This window comes from Opisthocomus hoazin, chromosome W (assembly GCF_030867145.1).
Source record: "Opisthocomus hoazin isolate bOpiHoa1 chromosome W, bOpiHoa1.hap1, whole genome shotgun sequence".
Taxonomy (NCBI): domain Eukaryota; kingdom Metazoa; phylum Chordata; class Aves; order Opisthocomiformes; family Opisthocomidae; genus Opisthocomus; species Opisthocomus hoazin.
The window spans coordinates 43,088,646-43,111,322 of record NC_134453.1 but is presented as its reverse complement, the minus strand read 5'-3'; the positions used below and the strand labels follow the sequence as shown (position 1 = coordinate 43,111,322).

Sequence of the window (22,677 nt, the reverse complement as noted above, 5' to 3'; positions counted from 1 at the left end):
TGCGACGTTAGGTAGTATAGCTCCAGAAGCGTACTGCAATAAGTTATTACTTTAGGAAATTAATTTCCCACTGCTGAATTCACTTTAAGTATATATAAAAAATATTTTACTTGAGAAGATTCTTTCCTTGACATTGGATGGAAAACAAGATTAAAAGATTAAACATCACTAAATTATGATAATATGCTTTTAGAGGTTTTTTTGAATATTTTGGTACCTAGGTTGCAAAGAACCTCCTCAGTGAAAGAGAACTGCTTGACTTTGAAAGACTTCTAGTTTTAGTTTAATGTTTTGGGGAATTACTAACATACTCCTAGGCTCAGATTCTGTCTAAGATAGTATTTACTGAAAGCTGATAAAATTCTTGGAAGTTCAAGCAGTATGCAATGCAAAGATAATGATGCAAAATGAAGGTGGTAACTGCCTCAAATTATTTACGATAAGATCTACTGCAGAGGGCAATAAATAAGAAGCAGGAAAAAAGGAATAACTTTCTGTGGGCTTTTTCATTCTTTTGCTGGTTTATTTGTTATGGACGCTGGAAGATGGATTTTTTTTCTAACTGTGCATCGTGAAATCTCAAACAGAAAATACATGCTTACTAGCCTGTGGCCACATGCTCTGTTTCGTCTCATCTCAGAAGTTAAGCAGCATTGGGCCCAGTTAGTACTTGGATGGGAGGCTGCTTGGGAATACTGAGTCCAAGTGTTGTAGGCTTCTACCAAAGGGCCATGAAGATGATGAAGGGATTAGAGTATCTGTCATATGAGGACAGGTGGAGAGAGCTGGGACTTCAGCTTTGAGAAGAGAAGGCTTGGGGGGGGCATGGGGCATCGACCACCTCTCTAGGAAACCTGTTCCAGTGTTTGACCACCCTCTTGGTAAAGAAATGTTTCCTAATGTCAAGTCTGAATCTCCCCTGGCACACCACTGAGCTGTTCCCACGCATCCTATCACTGGATACCAGGGAGAAGAGATCAGCACCTCCCTCTCCACTTGCCCTCCTCAGGAAGCTATAGAGAGCAATGAGGCCACCCCTCAGCCTCCTTCTCTCCAAACTAGACAAACCCAGAGTCCTCAGCTGCTCCGCAAAGGACATGCCCTCCAGCCCTTTCACCAGCTTTGTTGTCCTCCTCTGGACGCATTCAAGTACCTTAACATCCTTTTTAAATTGTGGGGCCCAGAACTGGACACAGTACTCGAGGTGACGCCACACCAACGCTAAATACAGTGGGATAATCACCTCTTTTGACTGGCTGGTTATACTGTGTGTAATGCACCCCAGGATGCGGTTTGCCCTCTTGGCTGCCAGAGCACACTGCTGACTCATACTGAGCCTAATCTGTTAGGAAAGCACCAAATATGGCATTATGTGTGGAGTTGTCCATGGCTCTTACTCAAGACAGAAGTCTTTGACTTCAATAGAATTTTCTATGCATAGAAAAGTTAGTACTTGCAAATTTTAATGTCACACATGACTCATATTGAGCCTGCTGTCAACCAGCACCCCCAGATCCCTTTCTGCAGGGCTGCTCTTCAGCCTCTCCTCTCCCAGTTTATACTTGTGTCTGGCATTACTCCTTCCCAGGTGCAGCATCTGGCATTTGTTCTTTTTAAATTTCATGCCATTTATGATTACCTAATGCTTTAATCTGTCTAGATCCCTCTGCAAGGCCACTTGTCCCTCAAGAGAGTCAACACCACCTCCCAGTTTGCTATCAACAGCAAACTTGCTTGTGGTGCATTCAACTCCTGCATCCAGATCACTGATAAAAATATTCATCAGAACTGGCCCTAGAATGGAGCCCTGAGGAACACTGCTGGTGACTGGTCGCCAGCCAGATGTAGCCCCATTCACTACAACCCTTTGAGCCCTGCCGTTCAGCCAGTTCTTCACCCAGTGCACCATGTACCTGCTCATCCCACAGTTAGACCGCTTGTCCAGAAGGATGCTTTGAGGGACAGTATCAAAAGCCTTACTAAAATCAAGAAAACCTACATTTACAGCTTTCCCTTCATCCGCTAGGCAGGTGACCTTACTGTAGAAGGATATCAGATTAGTTAAACAGGACTTTACCTTTTGTGAACCCATGTTGACTGTGCCTGTTAATTGCATTGACCTTTAAATACCTTTCAATAGTACCCAGTATGAACTTCCCCATATTTTTTCCAGGAACTGAGGTTAGACTAACAGGTCTATAGTTCCCTGGGTCTTCCCTCAAGCCCTTCTTATAAATTGGAATAATGTTGGCTAGCTTCCAGTCAGTGGGGACCTCCCCAGACTCTCAAGACCTTTGGTAGATGATCGAGAGGGGTCCTGCCATAACATCCACTAGCTCCTTCAGTGCTCTGGGATGAATCCCATCAGGCCCCATGTATCAACTGATACACCTGGTCCCTTTACAGTTTCAGTGTCCACAAAAGGAAAGTCACTGTTCCTGCAGTTATGGTCCTCCAACTCAGAGGATCGGGCAGCCCAAGGTCTATCAGTATTATTAAAGACAGGCAAAAAAAGCGTTGAATGCCTCTGCTTTGTCTTCATCCCTATTTGTCAGGTGACCATCTTCACCAAGATGTGGCACTTCAGGATATGGTTTAGTAGGCATGGTGGTGTTGGGTTGATGGTTGGACTTGATGATCTTAGAGATCTTTTCCAACCTATGATTCTATGATTCTATAAGTATCGGTCCAATGTTTTCCTTCAACCTCCTTTTGCTATTAACATACTTAAACAAGCCTTTCTTGTTGTTTGGTACAAGATTGACCAGTTTCAACTCTAGTTGAGCTTTGGCCTTTCGTGTCTTCTCCCTGTATATGCAAACCAGGGCTCTGTAATTTTCCTGCGAAGCTTGACCTCTTTTCCAGAGGTCGTACAATTTCTTTTTCCACCTGAGTTCCAAGAGGGGTTCCCTGTTCAGCCAAGCTGATCTTCTGCCCTGCTTGCTTGACTTGTGGCACAATGGGATTGCCTGCGCCTGTGCTTCTAAAAGGTGGTTCTTAAAAACTGTCCAGCAGTCGTGGACCCCTAAGCCCTCAAAAGCAAATTCCCAGGGTACTCTGCTAAATAGCTTTCTGGATAGCTTAAAGTTTGCTCTCCTGAAGTCCAGGGTAGCAACTCTGCTGTCCTTTTTTTCTCATTACACCGAAAATTTTCAACTCAGCCATTTTGTGATCACTGTGGCCAAGACAGCCACCTACCATCACATCCCCCACGAGTCCTTCTCTGTTCACAAACAGCAAGTCTAGGAGGGCACCTTTCCTAGTTGACTTACTGAGTACCTGTGACAAGAAGTTATCTCCTATAAACTTCAAGAATTTCCAAGACCTGCTCGTCACAGCAGTATGGTATTCCCAGTTGATGCCTGGGAAGTTGAAATCTCCCATAAGGACCAGGGCTACCGATCCAGAGATTTCTCCTAATTGCCTATAGACTAACTCATCAGTGCTTACATCCTAGCTGGGCAATTGGTAGTAGATACCCACTATGACATCCCCTTTGTTTTCCATGCCCCCTAATCCTCACCAAGAGGCTCTCAACCACATCATCCCTAACTGTAAGGGCTGTAGAGTCACACCTCTCCACTATATATGGTGTAACTTCTCCACCTCACCTGCCCTGCCTATCCCTCTTGAACAGCCTATAGCCCTCCATCCCAGTACTCCAGTCATGGGTCTCATTCCACCAAGTCTCACTAATACCAATGGCGTCATAGCTCTTGGAACTGACCAATGCTTCCAGTTCATCCTGTTTGTTTCTCATACTGCATGTGTTGGTGTACAAGCATTTCAGATGTGTTCCTAAGCCCTCAGTGCTCCCTGGAGTAGCATAAATGTTCCCATTAGCATGGCCACCCTCAGGCGATGCCATGCCAACCCTTGGCTTACCTTCAGCTCTCCTATTGTTATCCCCTTTCCTTATCAGTTCTAGTTTAAAGCCCTCTCAATCTGTTCTGCCAGTTTATGAGCAAGGAAACATTTCCCCCATCAGGACAGGTGAATCTTGTCAGGCCCCAGCATACCTTGTGTCTCAAAGACTCTTCCATGTTTATAAAAACTAATGTTCTGGTGGAGGCACCAGTCCTGGAGCCAGGTATTGATGTCTTGGGCTTGCCTGTTTCTTCCAAAGTCTCTCCCCATTACTGGGAGGATTGAGGGAAACACTACCTGTGCTTGGTTTTGGAATATAGGCAGAGACATAGTATTGCTTATATAGGTTGTGGAACTTCCAGTCCCATGTCTGGATATACAAACTACCTGGGAAATAAAACAATATTTAAATGTAAGACAGCATTTATTAATGCTTCACTTCTGATTTTAGAAAGTGTGGTAGGATAAGTATACCTATCCTACCACGTATCTCATGCCCCTTTCTCCTCTCCATCTGTTTTCTTTCTGAAATCTAACCTTTCTAAGAGAGTGTTTTCCAAAAACTTGTAAAATTTAGGAGGGGGGCAGTAGCACAGTGTGGTGTATCTGGTGATTCCATGTCAAAGTAGAAGATAAGAAACATTGATGCAGCAGTTATACATTGAACAATCTTTCAAGTTGTCTTTAATTTGAGAGATGAGACAATTTGAGACTAGAAGAAGATTGGAGTTGTTGGAAGCCTTTTTTTTTTAACTGATAGATTAATCCATGTTTTGATAGGCTGAACAATATGGGCTTAACATGTTAATTCTTTTTCTTTATAATGTAATGATGTATAGAATAGTGTTCTGCTTTCTGCATTCTTCACTATTTCAAATGTCAGCAGTTGGAATAACTCTTAATTCACCCATTAAGTATTAAAAGAATGATACTGCTCATGATGATGAAATGCTTTTAAAATTATCCAGGTAGCTAGGATCTGGACAGCCTAATAAGCTCTATGCTAAACACTTTACAATTATTAAAGTAACTGTAATGTAGTATTGAGATTCATCTTTATTTCTCTCTATCTAACCTAGTTTAACCATTCATTTTTTCAATTCATACTTATTTATACCTTCCTTGATGTATTTTGTGTAAGTAGGATTTTGTTGCTGTCAGACACTGAAAAGAGTTATAAACCCTTTATTCCTGTCCCTTATATTCTTTTTGTGGTCAGTCTGATTTCATGCTTTACATTTTACATGTTAGGTAACTTGGATCACTTGCAAATTCATTCTCAAGTGTATTTGAGGATATATGGTATCTTTATGTTTGCAATGTTTGGCTTGTTCAGTCTTTTGGACTGGTTTAGTGGTAAGACAATATACAATGACCATCTGAGTTGAGTTTGTGTGGGGGAGGGGAGAAGAGGGTTAAAGAAAAAAAACCCTTAATCACTCCATCAAGGTATAAAGTCCTAGTCTATGTGGTACTCTAACTCCAAAATGAGTTTTCAAATACAGCTCAGTTTATTCTTCAGCTCATTTTACAACATTGGAAGAAAACAGGCAATTGCTTCTTATGCTGAGGAATGACTCCTGTTTTTTAAACCAAGGAAGGAGAGGAGACATTGACAGTCAAGGTATTCTTGATTTGATGAATGAGGAAAAAATTATTTAAAGCTGCTTTATTATTGATTGCCCTCATAACAAGATGTTGACAATAGGTGTTCAACATGCAGAATACGAGTGATTATTTTATGCAGTGTGGTAAAGCTTAAATTTTTATGGAGAAAATGGCATATGCATATTGCATATCAATAAAAATTGAAATTTATTTGATTTTTAATAATACTGAGAAATTCAAGTCACTTTACAAACCTGAAAAATAAAAATGTTCGTGGGAAGATTCATTGCCTTAACAAGCATACACTAGTTCATAGCTTTAGAAAAATGACATAGAGAAAAAGCAAACAAAGATGTCTTTGTATTGTTTTATTTACATGTTTTTATGATCATTTTTATAGTATCCTATATCTTTCCTTTGGACAAAATTTTATCCAATTGTAATAGGCAAAGATCTGTCACGTGTGCCTTTTTGATTGCATTTGCACACACAGCTAACAGTACATATGAAGGGAGAAAGCAAAGTATGTTTTTGTTCTCCACTTAATTACTTAGTTCTTTGTTTTCAGGTTGATATTTTGTATATGAATGATTCATCTGTGTTGATGTTAACTTCTCTTTATTAAAATATAACTTTCAATAACTGCAAGAATAAGAGCAACTCAAAGATACATTGCATTTTAGCTTGCATCTGTCACTACTTCTCTCCTGATCCTTCAAAATACAATTTAAATCTGCTTCTGGTAATTAGAATGCAAGCTTCTCCATAAAGGAGTGTTGCTGACTGGGTAGTAAATTTAACATGATAGCTCAGTGATTTTGAAGTATAATCTGTGTAATTCATGTTACAAAACTTTTTTATTTCCCACTCCTGTCTTCCTAGAAAGAAATTGCTTTGCACAGTTTGAAGTATCTCCCATTCCCCTTCCCTAGTTACTATAGGACTTTGAAAATTGTTACTAATAGCAATTTTCAACCTGGTTGGAGAGCTGGGAAATGCACATGTGTTACTTGAATGTGGAAAAGGTAGTGTACTCATTTGGCATTGTGTTGGGTTGACCTTGGCTGGCCACCAGGTGCCCACCAAGACCCTCTATCACTCCCCCTCCTCAGTGGGACAGGGGTAGAAAACAAGATGAAAAACTCATGGGTCAAGATAAAGGCAGTTTAATAAATAAAAACAAAGGCTGTACACGGAAGGAAAGGAAACAAAAAAGATTTATTCTCTGCTTCCCATCAGCAAGCTATGTCCAGCCACTTCCTGGGAAGTAGGGCCTCGGTATGTGTAGTGGTTGCTTTGGAAGACAAATGCCTTAATAACAAATGCCCCCCCCTCCTCCTTTCTCTTAGTTTTTGTTGCTGGGCACAACATCATATGGTATGGAATATATCTTTGGTCAGTTTGGGTCAGCTGTCCTCTCCTCTTGTCCACCCTCAGCCTGCTGGCCTTTGAGGAGTGGGGTTGGAGAGACAGCCTTGATGCTGTGCAAGCACTGCTCAGCAGTAGCCAAAACTGGTTTGTTGTCAACGTGTTCTAGCTACAAATACAGAGCGCAGCACTATGAGGGCTGCTATGGGGAAAGTTAACTCCATACCAGCCAGACGCGGTACAGACATTTTCAACAACTGATTGAAAACGTTCTGTGGGGTTTAGAATTAATACATTATGAGTACAGTTCTGAGATTTTCTTGACTTCAGTGTATTAGTAAATTGTCATTGCTGCAAACGAGATTATGATTTTTAACACTTGATTTTTATTATAAATTTGTGAGGAAACGCACGTAGTGTGATTGCATGGAAAAGCAAATTCTCATACAGAGGAAAACTAACTTGTGTAACATTTTAAATCTTATTTTTCTTTTTTTTACAGTATTGCTGAGATCATTGAACATTACAGAAAAGAACAGATTGTTGAAGGATATTACCTTAAAGATCCTGTTCCAGTGCAGGTAAAACTTCATCTCTGAGCACTTGTTATTGAAGATATTGACTTAATCCTCAAATATTTATAATATAGGAACTGAATTATATCAGAGGTATCCATGATAGTTAAACAACATCATCCCCTCCTGAATTTTTATTTTGAGCTTATGTGTTTCTTTCATTTTATCCTCATATGCATTCACTTATCTAAGATTGGCTTGTAGTAAACAGAAGATATGGTAATCTTTGTCTATGCTCTGAGGTGTAAATGCTCTGTCTTGTGCCCCTAGCTCTGGTCCCTGATTGAACTAATGCTGTGCCTTAACACCATGTTGGAGTCGGGGGGGGGAACTAGGCTGCCCTCCATCCTTCTGTGTCTGGAGTCTTTCTTCCCCCAGAGAAAAACTGTAAGCACAGAAAAGCTTCAGAGATGATCAGGGGGCTGGGATTACAGGGCATGTTCTGGAACATTGTTGCCTTGTAGCATAAATTCATCCTAAGAGACCACTGATAATAAACAAACCACATGGTCTAATTTTTCATAAAGTTAGAGCTAGTTCTAAAGTATATTTGTATACTTTGTTCCCTATCTATTCTCAGACTTTCCTGTTTTGATGGTTAGAAATTTGGTTTTAATTTCCAACCTATATAGTTACCCTATTGTTATATCTATTTTATTAATGCAAGTGCATTTCTTGTATTCTCCCTTAGTCAGTTCACTAAGCTGAGCATACAAAATCTGTTTTTTGTCTCTTAATAACGTTCTTGTAGTTGCCCTACTACCACCAATTCCAGTGTGAGTTCATGTTTCTTGAATGTAATGGACCAGAACAGCTCAGAATACCATGTCATTCGTAATTCCTTTTTTCTGTGAGAGTCCTTACCAGATATATATCCTAGAATATTCTCTGTGTCGTTATCATAGCCACATTATATTATATTGTTTTCTATTGGTAAGTATCAACGAGTGCAAATTTTATGTTGTATTACTAGACTTATGCCTTATTATTCCGATCGTTCCTTTATTGCTGATTGGCTTGTCATCAGTGCTTCCCAGTTGTCTGCTACTATTAAATCACACTCTGTAATGTGGTTGAGACAAATGTGAGGAAATTTAAATTCTGAGACTGATCCTTGAAAAGCTTCACCTAGTAACTTTCCTTGTTCTCCATAATTCTTTTTGGATCATGGCAATCATCTTCACTTTGGCACTTTGTATATCCAATTATGGTTCCTGTATCAATAACTTTCTCTGCATTGACTAATTTTCCATGTGAGACTGCATCAAATTCTTTTAAGTTATTCAGATATATTTGTGACTTTCCTTTGGTTTTATTTAAAAAAAAAGTTATTGGTGGTGTAATTACATTTGATTGTGTGTTCTCCCACATACTGTCATGCTCTGTTTCTGAAGAAAAAAATTTCAGAAGTCTTGCGTACTATTCGGTTCAATCTAATTCTTCCTGTTTCTAATTTGAAATTTACTTTAAAACATTTTTCACTAGATCTGTTCTTTTGTACATTGTTTCTTTCATAGCTATAGAGATTATCTTGAGTTAGTAGAAATTTGGGTATTGCTTCCATTGTGAGTCCTGTAATTCCTATTACTGAAATGTTTTTCATCTTGCCTTTGTGATGTTGTTCAAAACCATAATTCTTATAGATATATGAGGGGGAAGGGAGAAAAGTAGAGTATTTGGTATGAAGCTAGTGCATGTATCACTTCATCTCAATACTGTTCTCACTACTTGACAGTCTTGCTTTTCATGTTTTCTTACGGCTAAAGAACTTTTGCTGATCAGCTGACTCCGTAAGGTCAAACTTGGCTTGGCTTTTGGCCATTCTAGCTTGGTGTTTACATTTCGAGATCTTAGTTTTCTATGTGAATTTATCCTTTTTCTATTTCCTGTTTCTACTTTCTCCTATTGTTTTTTGTTAGAATGATACTTATTTAGGACATGAGCACTAATAAGATTAGTGAGGGACTGTACAACTTTGTTAATCATTCAGTTTTAATTGTGATCTGCAGCATTCTTGTTGATTCAGACTTTATCCTTAATTACTCAGTCCCAAAAGCCTTGGTGGAAGACAGAAGCTAAATAACCTTTGAAGACTTGTGTAAATTTTGCATAAATCACTGTGAAAGATGCTGCTTTCTTTTAGCGTTAAAAAAATAAATACAGATGTTGCTTTGCGAAAGTTGGTCTGTACTTAAACCTTATTTTTCTTCTCATATTATAATTCTGGCCTAATCATTTCACAAGAAATTGTTATATTACATTTCTGGCAAAGGTATTGTATTAAATTATATTAGTTTGTTAAGACACATGAGAGAATAATAATAAAGAATTCAATAAAATTTCAGTTGCAGCTTCATAGTGTGCAATTGTTTCATGGTGATTTCTGAGCTTAAAAAAATGTTGATTTTTTCCTTGTTTACCAGCATCAAGAACAAGTGCTTAATGATACAGTGGATGGAAAAGAAATCTATGATACAATTCGTCGCAAAACAAAGGATGCTTTTTATAAAAATATTGTCAAAAAAGGATATCTTTTGAAAAAAAGTGAGTTCTGTTCTTCTGATTTCTTCTATGAAATGTTTTTTTCTAAAAAATGCAGATATGGATGCATATTTTGTGTAGTACTGGTACTAGTGGAGGCAAAATTTAAGTGAGCAAAAGGTGGTAGAAAGCCTGTAAAGGGTATGAAAGGTTCTTTTTCCTTAAGTACATAAATAGAAAGACATAATACATAAAATGTCACGTAATATAAAGATGTTGATTGGCAGTTCTTGCCAAAAAAATCAGAAAACAGCACAAAAACTAAGCACCTTTTATCAAAGGTAGCATTCAGACTCATTAAATGAAGTATATTTTCATAAAATGTATTCATATTTAACACACAACTTGTTTAAATTTAAGCTGATTACATGGGTTAAAGAGAGAGAGATTAATATGAATCATTTCATTCATTGGAGACCAGAGATGGTTTAATTTTGTTATTCCAAGTTAGGTAGTATGTTTAATTTAAAATGTGTACTCTGGTATATGAGGTACATTTTTTTTAAGGTTCTAACACTGACACAGTCAATATAGCATAGAATAATTGGATTAAAAGCTGCCTGACTCATCTCAGTATATCCCTGAAGAATTACCATTGAGAAAGAATTACCATAGTTCCAAGGAGGCTAGTCCCTTTCCAAGTATCATGTTTTTCTGTTTCCACTAAAGTTGATTTAAAAAAAAAAAAAAAGGAATAACGTTTCTGCATATGACAGAGGCAGTAGCTAAAACAATAAGTACCAGATAGTAATCTGGATAGCAAGCAAAAGTGAGAAAGAAGGTAAGCATTTAAATATAGCCAAATTTAAAAGACACATTCAAAGGAAATAAAATCTAGATCCTCTGAATAAAGCAAGGAAAGAATCTCTTCTCTTGAGAGTGCTAGTTCTGAGAGAAGGTGTAGAGGGATGTGGAAGGGTGAGGAATCAGCTGAAAATGAACTTGAAGTGAAAATCATTACCTAAAAGGGATAATGAGATACTTTAAATGTGCAAGCAGGAGTACCGAGTAGGTGTGGAGAGATGCACATACCTGCATACAGAACAGAAATTTAGTAAAATCACTTTTCCATCTAGTAGAGTATAATAACTGGACGTTAAAGTTAGTTTTCCAAAGCAGTGAGTGCTAGTGCTTGTTTATGAAGGGTTGTGGTAGATTGATGATGATCAAGTTGAAAATTAAGGCTGAATGTTTTTCTAAAAGGTACTGTAGTTTACGTATGAATTAGTTGCAGAAGGTTCCTTATCAGTTGTAATTCAGAGGACATTAAACAATGAGTGATTTATTTTTGGTTTAGTCAGTGGCTAAATCCACATTTTACTGATACATCTATTGTGTCTTCCAACAAACCTTGATATTTAAATCTCTGGTTATTAATATTTTTTTATGTTTTTTTTCTGAAACATGAGGAACTGGTCAAATTTTTGGATATAGGTATGTTTGGGGCATGGTTCTGATCCAATTTTGTATATATTGTATTCCCATTTCTGTTCTTCAGGCATTCTGAATTAAGATATTGTGATGCGATCTGTTATGCTGATCAGTTGATTAGAGTTTAGGAATAATTTTCTCACATCAGGAGAAATCTATTTCTTAATTAAAATAGCCATAATAAATTGGATCACTTACAGCATCACACATTATTTGCAAACTGTATAAATACAGTCTTCCCACTGATATGAATGGAGCTCATATGCACTTGCTTAATCCTGTTGAGATTAATGAAAATGTTTAGAGAACCATCTAAAATTGTACTTGAATCTGTGAAGAGGGTCTAGTATTAGCTACATGCTGCAAAAAATTGAGTATGTATACTGATGTTATTGCTTAAGCATGATTAACTGTACATTATTCTTCTGTTTGTATTTTGACAAAAACCTTACTGCCCTCTTTTTTCTTCATTTAGAAAATTTACATTTTCTTTAAAATAATATTGTAACTTCTTACTTGCTTTCCTTACAGGTAAAGGAAAGAGATGGAAAAACTTGTACTTTATATTGGAGGGAAACGATGCCCAGCTTATTTTTTTTGAAAGTGAAAAACGAGCCACAAAACCTAAAGGATTAATAGACCTTAGTGTATGTTCAGTCTATGGAGTACATGACAGTTTATTTGGCAGGTAGGGCACTGGCTTTTAATTCTTGTACATGCAGCAGGACAGTTAACTACTGGTTTGAGGCATATACAAGATACGGACAATATGTCACCAATGAACAAGTTGGCCTGGCACAATAAACTTGCTTTTTGACACCTGAGCCCTGGTAACTGTCCACGTGTGGTTTTTTTAGCTTTTGCTGATTGTGAAATGAAAGCATTCTGACTCTTGGTTCGTATTGTATTTTATTCCGTAGTTGGTGTAGATTGCAAGAGCATATGTTGACAGATTTAACTGATTAACAGTAACATATTAAGCCATGGCAACTTGATTGCTAGCAACTGTTCATAAACAACTTCCAGTAAGAAATTTTAGGACTTAGTCTTAAGATTTTTCTCAAGTAATATGAATTGATGATGATTTGGCCTTTTGCATTGTCATTTTTCAATATTGTGTATTAATTGTTTGACATTTCATATTAGAGGCATTAAAAAGATTACTAAGCAACTGTATTGAGGGTTTTAATCCTATTGAACCAAGAATTGATAAGATCAAGAATTTTGTCAATTCCAAAAGATAGGTATTAGGTGGATAGGTGTTAGAAAGCTAAATGAGTTAGATAATTTATCAGTGCTTTTCTATTTATGAATCTGTTCTATTTAAGAATCGGTAAGAATTGGATTAGACCAACATTAGAGCAGTAAGTTTGTTCATATAAGCGAACATTTTACATATTATTTTTGCAAGATAATTAGATTCAAAGATCATTTTCACAGTTTCATTTACTAATTTTGATTATTCAAAATATGTCAACTGCGAGTGATGTGATTATCAGCAAAGAAGTTGAGAATCAAACCATTTTCCGGTATCATTGGTAACTAAGATGAAAGAAGTCATATCTTTTTTTTCATTGTTAGCTACAAAAAAATGCAGTTCTGTGTGATATAGAAGAAAAAAAATGCATTTATTCCTACAAATGTTATTATTTTTTCATAACAGATAGAAAAATGCATTAAACAGAAGCTCTGGTTATTCCATTTATTAAAAGTATTTAATCAGCTTTAAGTCTTTTCACTGAGATAATATGAAGATAGATGTTTAAAATTAGTGGCATTTCTTAAGCTGCAAAGATCTAGTGTTCTTGCACCATCTGATTTTTATACACTTCTCAGTAATTTTGAAAAATCTGCGCAACTATTGCAATGAGGAGCCATAAACAGAGTAGCATTTAAAAAAAGATTACTGAAATGTTCCTCATGTAAGTTGGCAATTATGCAGGAAGCTTTGATGTAGACTGTAAACAAGGAACATTTTCATTAATGGTGACTGTTAAGCAGCTTCTAAGAAATGCTGTACTGCTGGTTAAAATGTAGTTCGATAATAAGAAACACTAAAAGTGTGGGTAGAAGGAGATGCATGGTTGCACCTGCTTGGGAAAGCTGTTGGTGAAGAACTGTAGCCGAGACAAAATTCCTCTTATATTTTAAGTAGGTGGTAAAAACTACCTTTCCCCTTTTCTCAGAAGTACAGTGAGGGCTGCAGCTTTGCATGTCTTTAGTGATAATGATTTAAGTAGCCCTGAACTGGCTACTTCTTGCCCCCCTCCCCAATCCTCCTGTGGGCATGGCCACAAAATGGCATGCCAGTATTTCCCTAAGCAATGGATAGGGGGAAGGGAAGACTGAAACATCATTTGCAAGTGAAGTAAGATCCTTCATGTAACCCTGTGTTTGGGAGAATTAAATTCCTTTGAACGTAATGTGGAAGGCTGTGAATCAAGTATGCACTTTAGCTTGTAATGTAACAGTACAAAATATTTTTTATACTTCTTGACAAATGAGTGTAGACACATAAAATGGCAAAGATGTTATAATTGCATTTAAAGCTTTAGAAGTTTATATCACAATGATTAGTATGTGATCCAATGCATGTTTTAGTGGTTGTGAGAGCTGTGGAACACATTCAGATGAGGAATTCCTTATGTTAATATAGTTTCCTGAACTCCTGAAACAACAAATCCATAATGCATGATTAATTGGTTGGGAACTAATGCTGAACCTGTGCATCATTTAAAATGTTTGTGGGGAATAGTCCTCATTAACAAGTCTTTTATGTCATCAGGTGTATTTTGCCTCAACTGTAAGTGTACATGCATATTCAATACAAACTCTTCCAAGTTTCTTAAATATTCTGAAGCAAACTAGTTGAACTGCAGTGCAATTTTGAAGCATGTAGAAACTTTTCTTATTGGGGTTTTTCCTGTTTCCAAGTGTGATGATGCTACATTTTTGTTTTGTTTGTTTTTAAGGCCAAACTGTTTTCAGATAGTAGTTCAGCACTTCAGTGAAGAGCATTACATCTTTTACTTCGCAGGAGAAACTCCAGAACAAACACAGGTGAGAGCTTTTGTTGGTAAATATAATTTTAAAAGTAATTTTTTGGTTTGTGGTGTTTAATGACATTATTCTTCTCTAATAGAAAGCAAGCGTACCACGGATGATGGCTATGTCTACATTAGCAAATATTACCATGCAATAGTAGCAGATCTGTAAGGGAAGTAGTTGGTGCTGAGAATTCAGCACCTACATTACCTGTGCCTTAGGGATTTTACTTTGGACAAGTCCTAGTCTGGTCCCATGGACTGAACTTCCATTAGTTTCCATTAGATATTTCTGGAGAATATCTTTTGGAGTAGTTCAAAAACAGATTTCCATGTAATGAACCAGAGCATGGTAAGTGGGACTTCTGCTTCAAGAGCACATTTCTAATATGAACTAAAATGCTGATGCGGGTATGCCCACCAATCAAAATCTATTGAGCCTTTTACAGTTATTTCTCTTGTCCATAAACTGATCGTTGTTTATACACTTAGGCCCTGATCTTGCATGAAAAATAAGGGGTTTTTTCACAGAATCACAGAATGCACAGGACCTCGTCCAGGCGGGTCTTGAATATCTCCAGAGAAGGAGACTCCACAACCTCCCTGGGCAGCCTGTTCCAGTGCTCCATCACCCTCAGAGGGAAGAAGTTCTTCCTCATGTTCAGACGGAACTTCCTCTGCTTCAGTTTGTGCCCATTGCCCCTTGTCCTGTCGCTGGGCACCACTGAAAAGAGCTTGGCCCCATCCTCCTGGCACCCACCCTTAAGATATTTGTAAGCATATATTAGGTCCCCTCGCAGCCTTCTCTTCTTCAGGCTGAACAAGCCCAGTTCCCTCAGCCTCTCCTCGTAGGAGAGATGCTCCAGTCCCCTCACCATCCTTGTAGCCCTCCGCTGGACACTCTCCAGCAGCTCTTCATCTTTCTTGAAGTGGGGAGCCCAGAACTGGACACAGTACTCCAGATGAGGCCTCACTAGGGCAGAGTAGAAGGGGAGGAGAACCTCCCTCGACCTGCTGGCCACACTCCTCCTAATGCATCCCAGGATGCCATTGGCCTTCTTGGCAGCCAGGGCACACTGCTGGCTCATGGTCAACCTGTCGTCCACCAGGACACCCAGGTCCCTCTCCGCAGAGCTGCTTTCCAGCAGGTCCGCCCCGAGCCTGTACTGATGCATGGGGTTGTTTCTCCCCAGGTGCAGGACCCTGCATTTGCCCTTGTTGAACCTCATCAGGTTCCTCTCTGCCCAACTCTCCAGCCTGTCCAGGTCTCGCTTAATGACAGCACAGCCTTCTGGTGTATCCACCACTCCTCCCAGTTTGATGTCATCAGCAAACTTGCTGAGGGTACATTCTAACTCTTCAGCCAGGTCATTCATGAAGAAGGTGAACAAGACTGGGCCCAGTACTAACCCCTGGGGGACACCACTAGTTACCAGCCTCCAACTAGACTCAGCGCTGCTGATGACAACACTCTGAGTTCTGCCATTCAGCCAGTTCTCTATCCACTTCACCGACCACTCATCCAGCCCACACTTCCTGACCTTCCCTAGGAGGATGTTATGGGAGACAGCGTCGAAAGACTTGCTGAAGTCGATGTAAACAACATCCACTGCTCTCCCCTCATCTACCCAGCCAGTCATGCCATCGTAGAAAGCTATCAGATTGGTCAAGCATGATTTCCCCTTGGTGAATCCATGCTGACTACTCCTTCTTTTCCTCCACTTGCTTAGGGATGACATCCAGAATGAGTTGCTCCATCACCTTTCCCGGGATGGAGGTGAGGCTGACTGGCCTGTAGTTCCCTGGGTCCTCCTTCTTGCCCTTTTTGAAGATTGGAGTGACATTGGCCTTTCTCCAGTCCTCGGGCACCTCTCCTGTCCTCCAGGACCTCTCAAAGATGATGGAGAGTGGCTCAGCAATGACATCCGCCAGCTCCCTCAGCACTCGTGGGTGCGTTCCATTGGGGCCCATGGATTTGTGGGTGTCCAGATTGCTTAAGCGATCCCTCATACAGTACTCCTCAACCAAAGGAAAGTCATCCTCTCTGTGGACTTCCTCTCTTACCTCCGGGGCCTGGGATTCCTGAGGGCCAGCCTTGGCACTGAAGACTGAAGCAAAGAAGGCATTCAGTAGCTCTGCCTTCTCTGCATCCTCCGTCACCAGGACACCCGCCTCATTCAGCAGCGGCCCCACATTGTCCCTAGCCTTCCTTTTGCTGCTGATGTAGTTGAAGAAGCCCTTCTTGTTGTTTTTGACATCCCTTACCAGATTCAAGTCCAGGTGGACCTTAGCCTTCCTTGTTGCATCCCTGCATGCTCTGACAACATTCCTGTACTCTTCCCAAGTGGCCTGTCCCTCTTTCCACATTCCATGGGCCTTTCTCTTACACCTGAGCTCCACTAGAAGCTCCTTGTTCAACCATGCTGGTCTCCTGCCTCCTTTGCTAGATTTCTTTCTCAGGGGGATGCACCGTTCCTGAGCGTGGAGGAAGTGATGTTTAAACAGCGACCAGCACCCTTGGACCCCCCTGCCTTCGAGAGCCCTGGCCCACGGGATTCCTCCCAGTAGCTCCTTGAAGAGGCCAAAGTTAGCTCTCCTGAAGTCCAAGGTTTTGATCCTGCTTATCGCCCTGCTTCCTCCCCGCAGGATCATGAAGTTCACCATTTCATGGTCACTGCAGCTGAGGCTACCTCCAACCTTCACATCCTCCACCAGGCCCTCATTGTTTGTTAGTACAAGGTCCAGCAGAGTGCCTTTCCTTGTTGGTTCCTCCACCACTTGCATCAGAAAGTTATCATCAATGCTCTGTAGGAACCTCCTGCATTGCGAATGCCTGGCTGTGTGGTCTTCCCAGCTGATGTCAGGGTGGTTGAAGTCCCCCATGAGAACCAGGGCCTGTGACTGTGAGGCTACTTTCAGCTTCCTGTAGAAGGCCTCATCAACTTCCTCCTCCTGGTCAGGTGGCCTGTAGTACACACCCACAATAACTTCACCCATATGACACTGTCCCTTAATTCTAACCCATAAGCTCTCAACTCCTTCATCCACCCCCAGGCAAAGCTCAATGCATTCCAGTTGCTCCTTCACATATAGAGCAACTCCCCCACCTCTCCTTGTTGGCCTGTCTTTCCTAAAGAGTCTGTAGCCATCCATGACAGCATGCCAGTCATGCGAGTTGTCCCACCACGTTTCTGTGATGGCGACCAAGTCGTAGCCGTCCTGCTGTATAATGGCTTCCAGCTCCTCCTGTTTATTGCCCATGCTATGTGCATTGGTATAGATGCACTTGATCTGGGCTGTCAGTCTCACCCCTGACCCTGGCACGCCAAGCCTGGGCTCATCCCTGTTGAGCTGGGCGATGTCCCCTTCCCCCTTCGAACCTAGTTTAAAGCCCTCTCAATGAGCCCTGCCAGCTCGTGGCCAAGAATCCTTTTTCCCCTTTGAGATAGCTGGACTCCATCTGTCACCAGCAGGCCCAGTGCTGTGTACACCTCCCCATGATCAAAGAAGCCAAAATTCAACCGATGGCATCAGTCCCTGAGCCATCTGTTAACCAGTTGAGCTTTCCTGCCCCTTTCAGTGTTCTTCCCTGCCACTGATGGGATTGAGGAAAACACCACCTGTGCCCCTGATCCCTCAACCAGTCGCCCCAGTGCCCTGAAGTCCCTTTTGATGGCCTTGGGACTTCTCTCTGCGATCTCGTCCCCGCCAACCTGCATTACCAAGAGGGGGTAATAATCAGAAGACCGCACCAGACCATGGAGTTTCTTAGCAACATCCCTGACCCAGGCCCCAGGGAGGCAGCAGACTTCCCTGTGGGATGGGTCTGGTCAGCATATCGGGCCCTCTGTTCCCCTCAGAAGGGAATCACCTATGACAATTACCCTCCTTTTTTTCTTAGCCGAGGCAGTCATAATGCGTGGGGCTGACCGACTCATCCTAGGCAACCCCCTGGATGGACCTTCACCCACATCCTCATTAGCTGGTCCCTCACATTCCAGAGCCCCATATCTGTTGCTTAAGGGCAACTGGGCAGGTGAGGGAGGCCGGGAAGGGATTCACTTACCACCCCGAGCAGGGACCCGTTTCCATTCCCCCCCATCTCTTAGGTCCCCTCTTTCTGCTCGGTGGCAAGAGGGTAGGGGGTTCTCTGCTTTCTGTGGAGCTGCCTCCTGCTGCCTTGGCCTCAAAGATGGCAGGGTGCGGCTCCACCAGTCGATCTCCCTCTCACACTCCCAGATGCTCCTCAATCTCTCCACTTCCTCTTTCAGCTCTGCCACCAGGCTGAGCAGATCATTCACCTGCTCGCACCGAACACAACAGTTGTCTCTGCTGTCTTCCGGTACGAGTGCCAGGCTCAGGCACTCCCTGCAGCCAGAGACCTGGACACCTGTGTCCTTGCATGGGGCCTCCGTCTGGGTCCCCACACTCCTTCTAGCAACAGCTTTCCCACGGGTGGTAACCATAGTTAGAATATCTCCTGGATGGGCGATGCCCACTACTTGAGTAGCCAGGAGGGGGGGCTGCACCCTGCCCGCATGCCTTCCTTGCATACCCTGCCTGGGCGAACTGTTTTGTTTTATATTGGTGTCATTTAATTATTAGCTCTCTAGCAATCAATGTTTGCTGATTAAGAATTATGAAAATGGAGTCTAATTCTCAAAAATTCACTCACCGACAGGAGAGCATATGGAAGATGTGACAGTGTTCTTATTCATGAAGTTGATTTGGTATTCCAGAGCTCTGAAATATACCTGTTGTGTCAGAAGTCAAGCTATGCATTTGATTTTATTTAAGAATGTGTAGTAGACAGAATATTCCATCCTGTTTTCTGAACATTTGGTATAACCTGCTTTTGGTTTAGATTTGCTTAATGCTTAAGCTGTTCACTGCATTTATACAGAATATGGGGATTTCTTTTATAAAATTATTCTGGCTCAGGCAAGTCAGATGTTTTACTGATACTTCTGTTCTCAGAAGTTACAGCTGTCTGTACCTTGTAACGTTTCACAGAAGAATAGTTATGTTGGTGTACTAAGGAAAACTTGATGGATTTCATATAATATGGTAAATATCAAAGCAGCTGTCCAATGGATTGCATATTGTCTGAGGTTTGTACAAACCATTAAGTGACTGTAATGTAGAGTGTAGCCTCATATGCTAGTGTCATTGTGCATACTGTGGTGCTTTGTTCGTACTTGCTGTCAAAACTTTGACATTTAAGGGGATAGGTTTTCCTGTTAGAAGGGGGAATAAAGATGACTTTGTATCTAGGAAATATTTAGATTAATTTAGAGTATTTAGTAGATGTCCTGGGTTCGGTTGGGATAGGGTTAATTTTCACAAGAAGCTTGGAGGGGACACAACCTGGACGGCTGAACCACAGTAGCCAAACAAATGGGATATTCAATACTATGTGACATCATGCTCACTATATAGCCGACGAAGCTGGGGGGAGGGTAATCACTGCTCTGGAACGAGCTGGGCATCGGGCATTGAGAAAATTGCACTTTTTCTCAGTATTATTGTTGTTATTTTGTTGTTATTTTTCTTATCCTTTGCTGTTCTGTTAAACTGTTTTTATCCCAACCTACGAGTTTCACCTTTTCCTTCCGATTCTTCTCCCCATCCCATTGGGGAGGAGGAGGAGGGAGCAAGCGGCCACGTGGTTCTTCGTTGCTGGCTGGGACTAAATCATGACAGTCCTTTTTGGCGCCCAATGTGGGGCACAAAGGGTTGGGATAATGTCAGGTCTGAGCAGAACGTGTCAAAACAAAGTTGTTTTCATTTGTTACATGCATTTATTATATTAGTTAAATAGTCATTGGTCACAATGTTGCTTTGTTTGGTCACATGGTTGTGGTATTTAAACCCTTACTTGCTGAATGTATTCTCTATGGTGCTGTTTATCACCTCTGGGAAAAGGATCAGGATTATGATTTTGCTGTACTGTGTAATATCAACTTATGATTTGATAACATCACTGCTCACGAGGTTAGGCTGGCATTTGTATGCAGCATTGCTGTCATACCCGTACCTCGAGCACCATCTCTCGGAATTTATTAATAATCACACTCCATCTGTGGGGAAGATGGGGGGGGATACTTTTGCCCGCTCTTTCACCCTCCTTCTTCAGGCTAGTCACAACTGCTTTTGAGAACTTTGAATATCCTTAGGATGTTCAGCCAGCATGCCCTTATTGCTATGTCTCCTGAATGTGTTTCAGGTCTTGTTTAGGGTTAAACAACTATTTAAATCATCACCCAGAGATCTGCCCCAAGGCTGGATAGCTATGAGTGGTGGGGTGTGTGGAATAGCATGGGCAAATGCCTAGGACGGTGGGCACCCCTGGTGTTTTGGAACTCCACCCCTGAACAAGTGCAGAATCGTGACAAACTAGTAAAATACTTGGAAGAAGTGTGCTGCCACCCTGGGAATTCCAGGGAGACACAAATTATTACAATATGCTGTGGTCTGGCCCATGCCTACTGATCCCTGTTCAACATTATTCAGTGCTCTAAAAGGAAAGAGAGGGAAAACAGACTGATGGGCACTGCGGCTACTCCAGTCCTGGAGACAGGCACTGCAGCTACTCAAACCCCAGTGACAGGCACTGCGGCTGAACCAGAAAACCATAGCTCAGTGGGCCCATGATACCTCGGGCCACCAAAGAAGAGATGCAACATACAGATGGGCTTGTGACCGAGGGGTGGACTTGACCATGGACACCATCGCACAGGTTATCCATGAATGTGAGACATGCGCTGCAATCAAGCAAGCCAAGTGGGTAAAGCCTCTGTGGTATGGAGGATGATGGCTAAAATATAAATATGGGGAGGCTTGGCAGATTGACTATATCACACTGCCACAAACCCGCCAAGGCAAGCACCGTGTGCTCACAACAGTGGAAGCAACCACCGGATCGTTGGAAGCATACACTGTGCCCCATGCCACTGCCCAGAATACCATCCTGGGCCTTGAAAAACAAGTCCTGTGGCAACATGGCACCCCAGAAAGAATTGAGTCAGACAACGGGACTCATTTCCATAACAGCCTCATAGACACCTGGGCCAAAGAACACGGTATCGAGTGGGTGTATCACATCCCCTACCATGCACCAGCCTCTGGAAAAATTGAACAGTACAATGGGCTGCTAAAAACCACTTTGAGGGCAATGGGGAATGGGACTTTCAAAAACTGGGATACTCATTTAGCAAAGGCCACCTGGTTGGTTAACACCAGAGGATCCACCAACCGGGCTGGCCCTGCCCAATCAAAACTTCCACGCCCTGTGGAAGGGGATAAAGTCCCTGTAGTGCACATGCAGAACATGTTAGGGAAGACAGCCTGGGTTAGTCCTGCCTTGGGCAAAGGCAAACCCATCTATGGGACTGCTTTTGCTCAAGGACTTGGGTGTATTCGGTGGATGATGCAGAAGGATGTGTACCTCATGGGGATTTGTTTTGGGGTGAGAATAGCCAATAAATTAAATCGTATGTTTTTAATTGCTAAATAACCCTGTCACTGTATGTCATCAGTACTATAGTTGCTATATGCCATATCAATGGTATTACAGTCAGAATCACTCAAATTAATGAAGGATGGACTTTGATGAAACCAAGCAGGGTTTATTATTGTTGTTATTGTCCTCTTCCTTTGCTGTTCTCTTAAACTGTCTTTATCCCAACCCACGAGTTTCGCCTTTTTCTTCCAATTCTCCTCCCTATCTTACCCCGAGGTAGAGGAGCAAGTGAGTGGCCGCATGGGTCTTTTTCGCTGGCTGGGGGTAAACTGCAACAGTAGGTTTTGTGGTTCTTTATTTGCTTTTCCTTATTTGAATAAGAAAGCAATCTAACAAAAATTTGATGCATAGTTTGCAGTTCTTCCTTTTGTGGAAGGGTTTGAAAGCTAAAACTTTACTCCCACAGTGGTTTACTTGAGAATAGCTGTAATATAGAACATACCTGTATTTAAAAAATGTGGAAGGTAATGTAAAGTGTAAGACTGAAAATTTTCTTTTTTTTTTTAATGGTATTATTAAGTTGTGCTTTGAGAGTCAGTAGCAGATCATAGAATCATAGAATGCTTTGGGTTCGAAGGGACCTTTAGAGGTCATCTAGCCCAACCCCCCTGCAGTGAGCAGGCACATCTTCAGCTAGACCAGGTTGCTCAGAGCCCCGTCCAACCTGGCCTTGAATGTTTCTAGGGATGGGGCCTCCACTATCTCTCCGGGCAACCTGTGC

At 41.3% G+C, this 22,677-nt stretch overlaps 1 protein-coding gene across 1 annotated transcript in view; it reads left to right on the top strand.

The window, feature by feature from the left end:
* The window catches only part of LOC142365533 (ras GTPase-activating protein 1-like), a 110,453-nt gene that overhangs the window by 59,690 nt on the left and 28,086 nt on the right, over positions 1 to 22,677 (top strand). The window contains exons 9-12 of the mRNA XM_075446346.1: positions 7,346 to 7,424; positions 9,842 to 9,962; positions 11,922 to 12,078; positions 14,363 to 14,450. Of these exons, the coding sequence (XP_075302461.1) occupies positions 7,346 to 7,424; positions 9,842 to 9,962; positions 11,922 to 12,078; positions 14,363 to 14,450 (445 nt within the window). The remainder of the gene's footprint in view (positions 1 to 7,345; positions 7,425 to 9,841; positions 9,963 to 11,921; positions 12,079 to 14,362; positions 14,451 to 22,677) is intronic.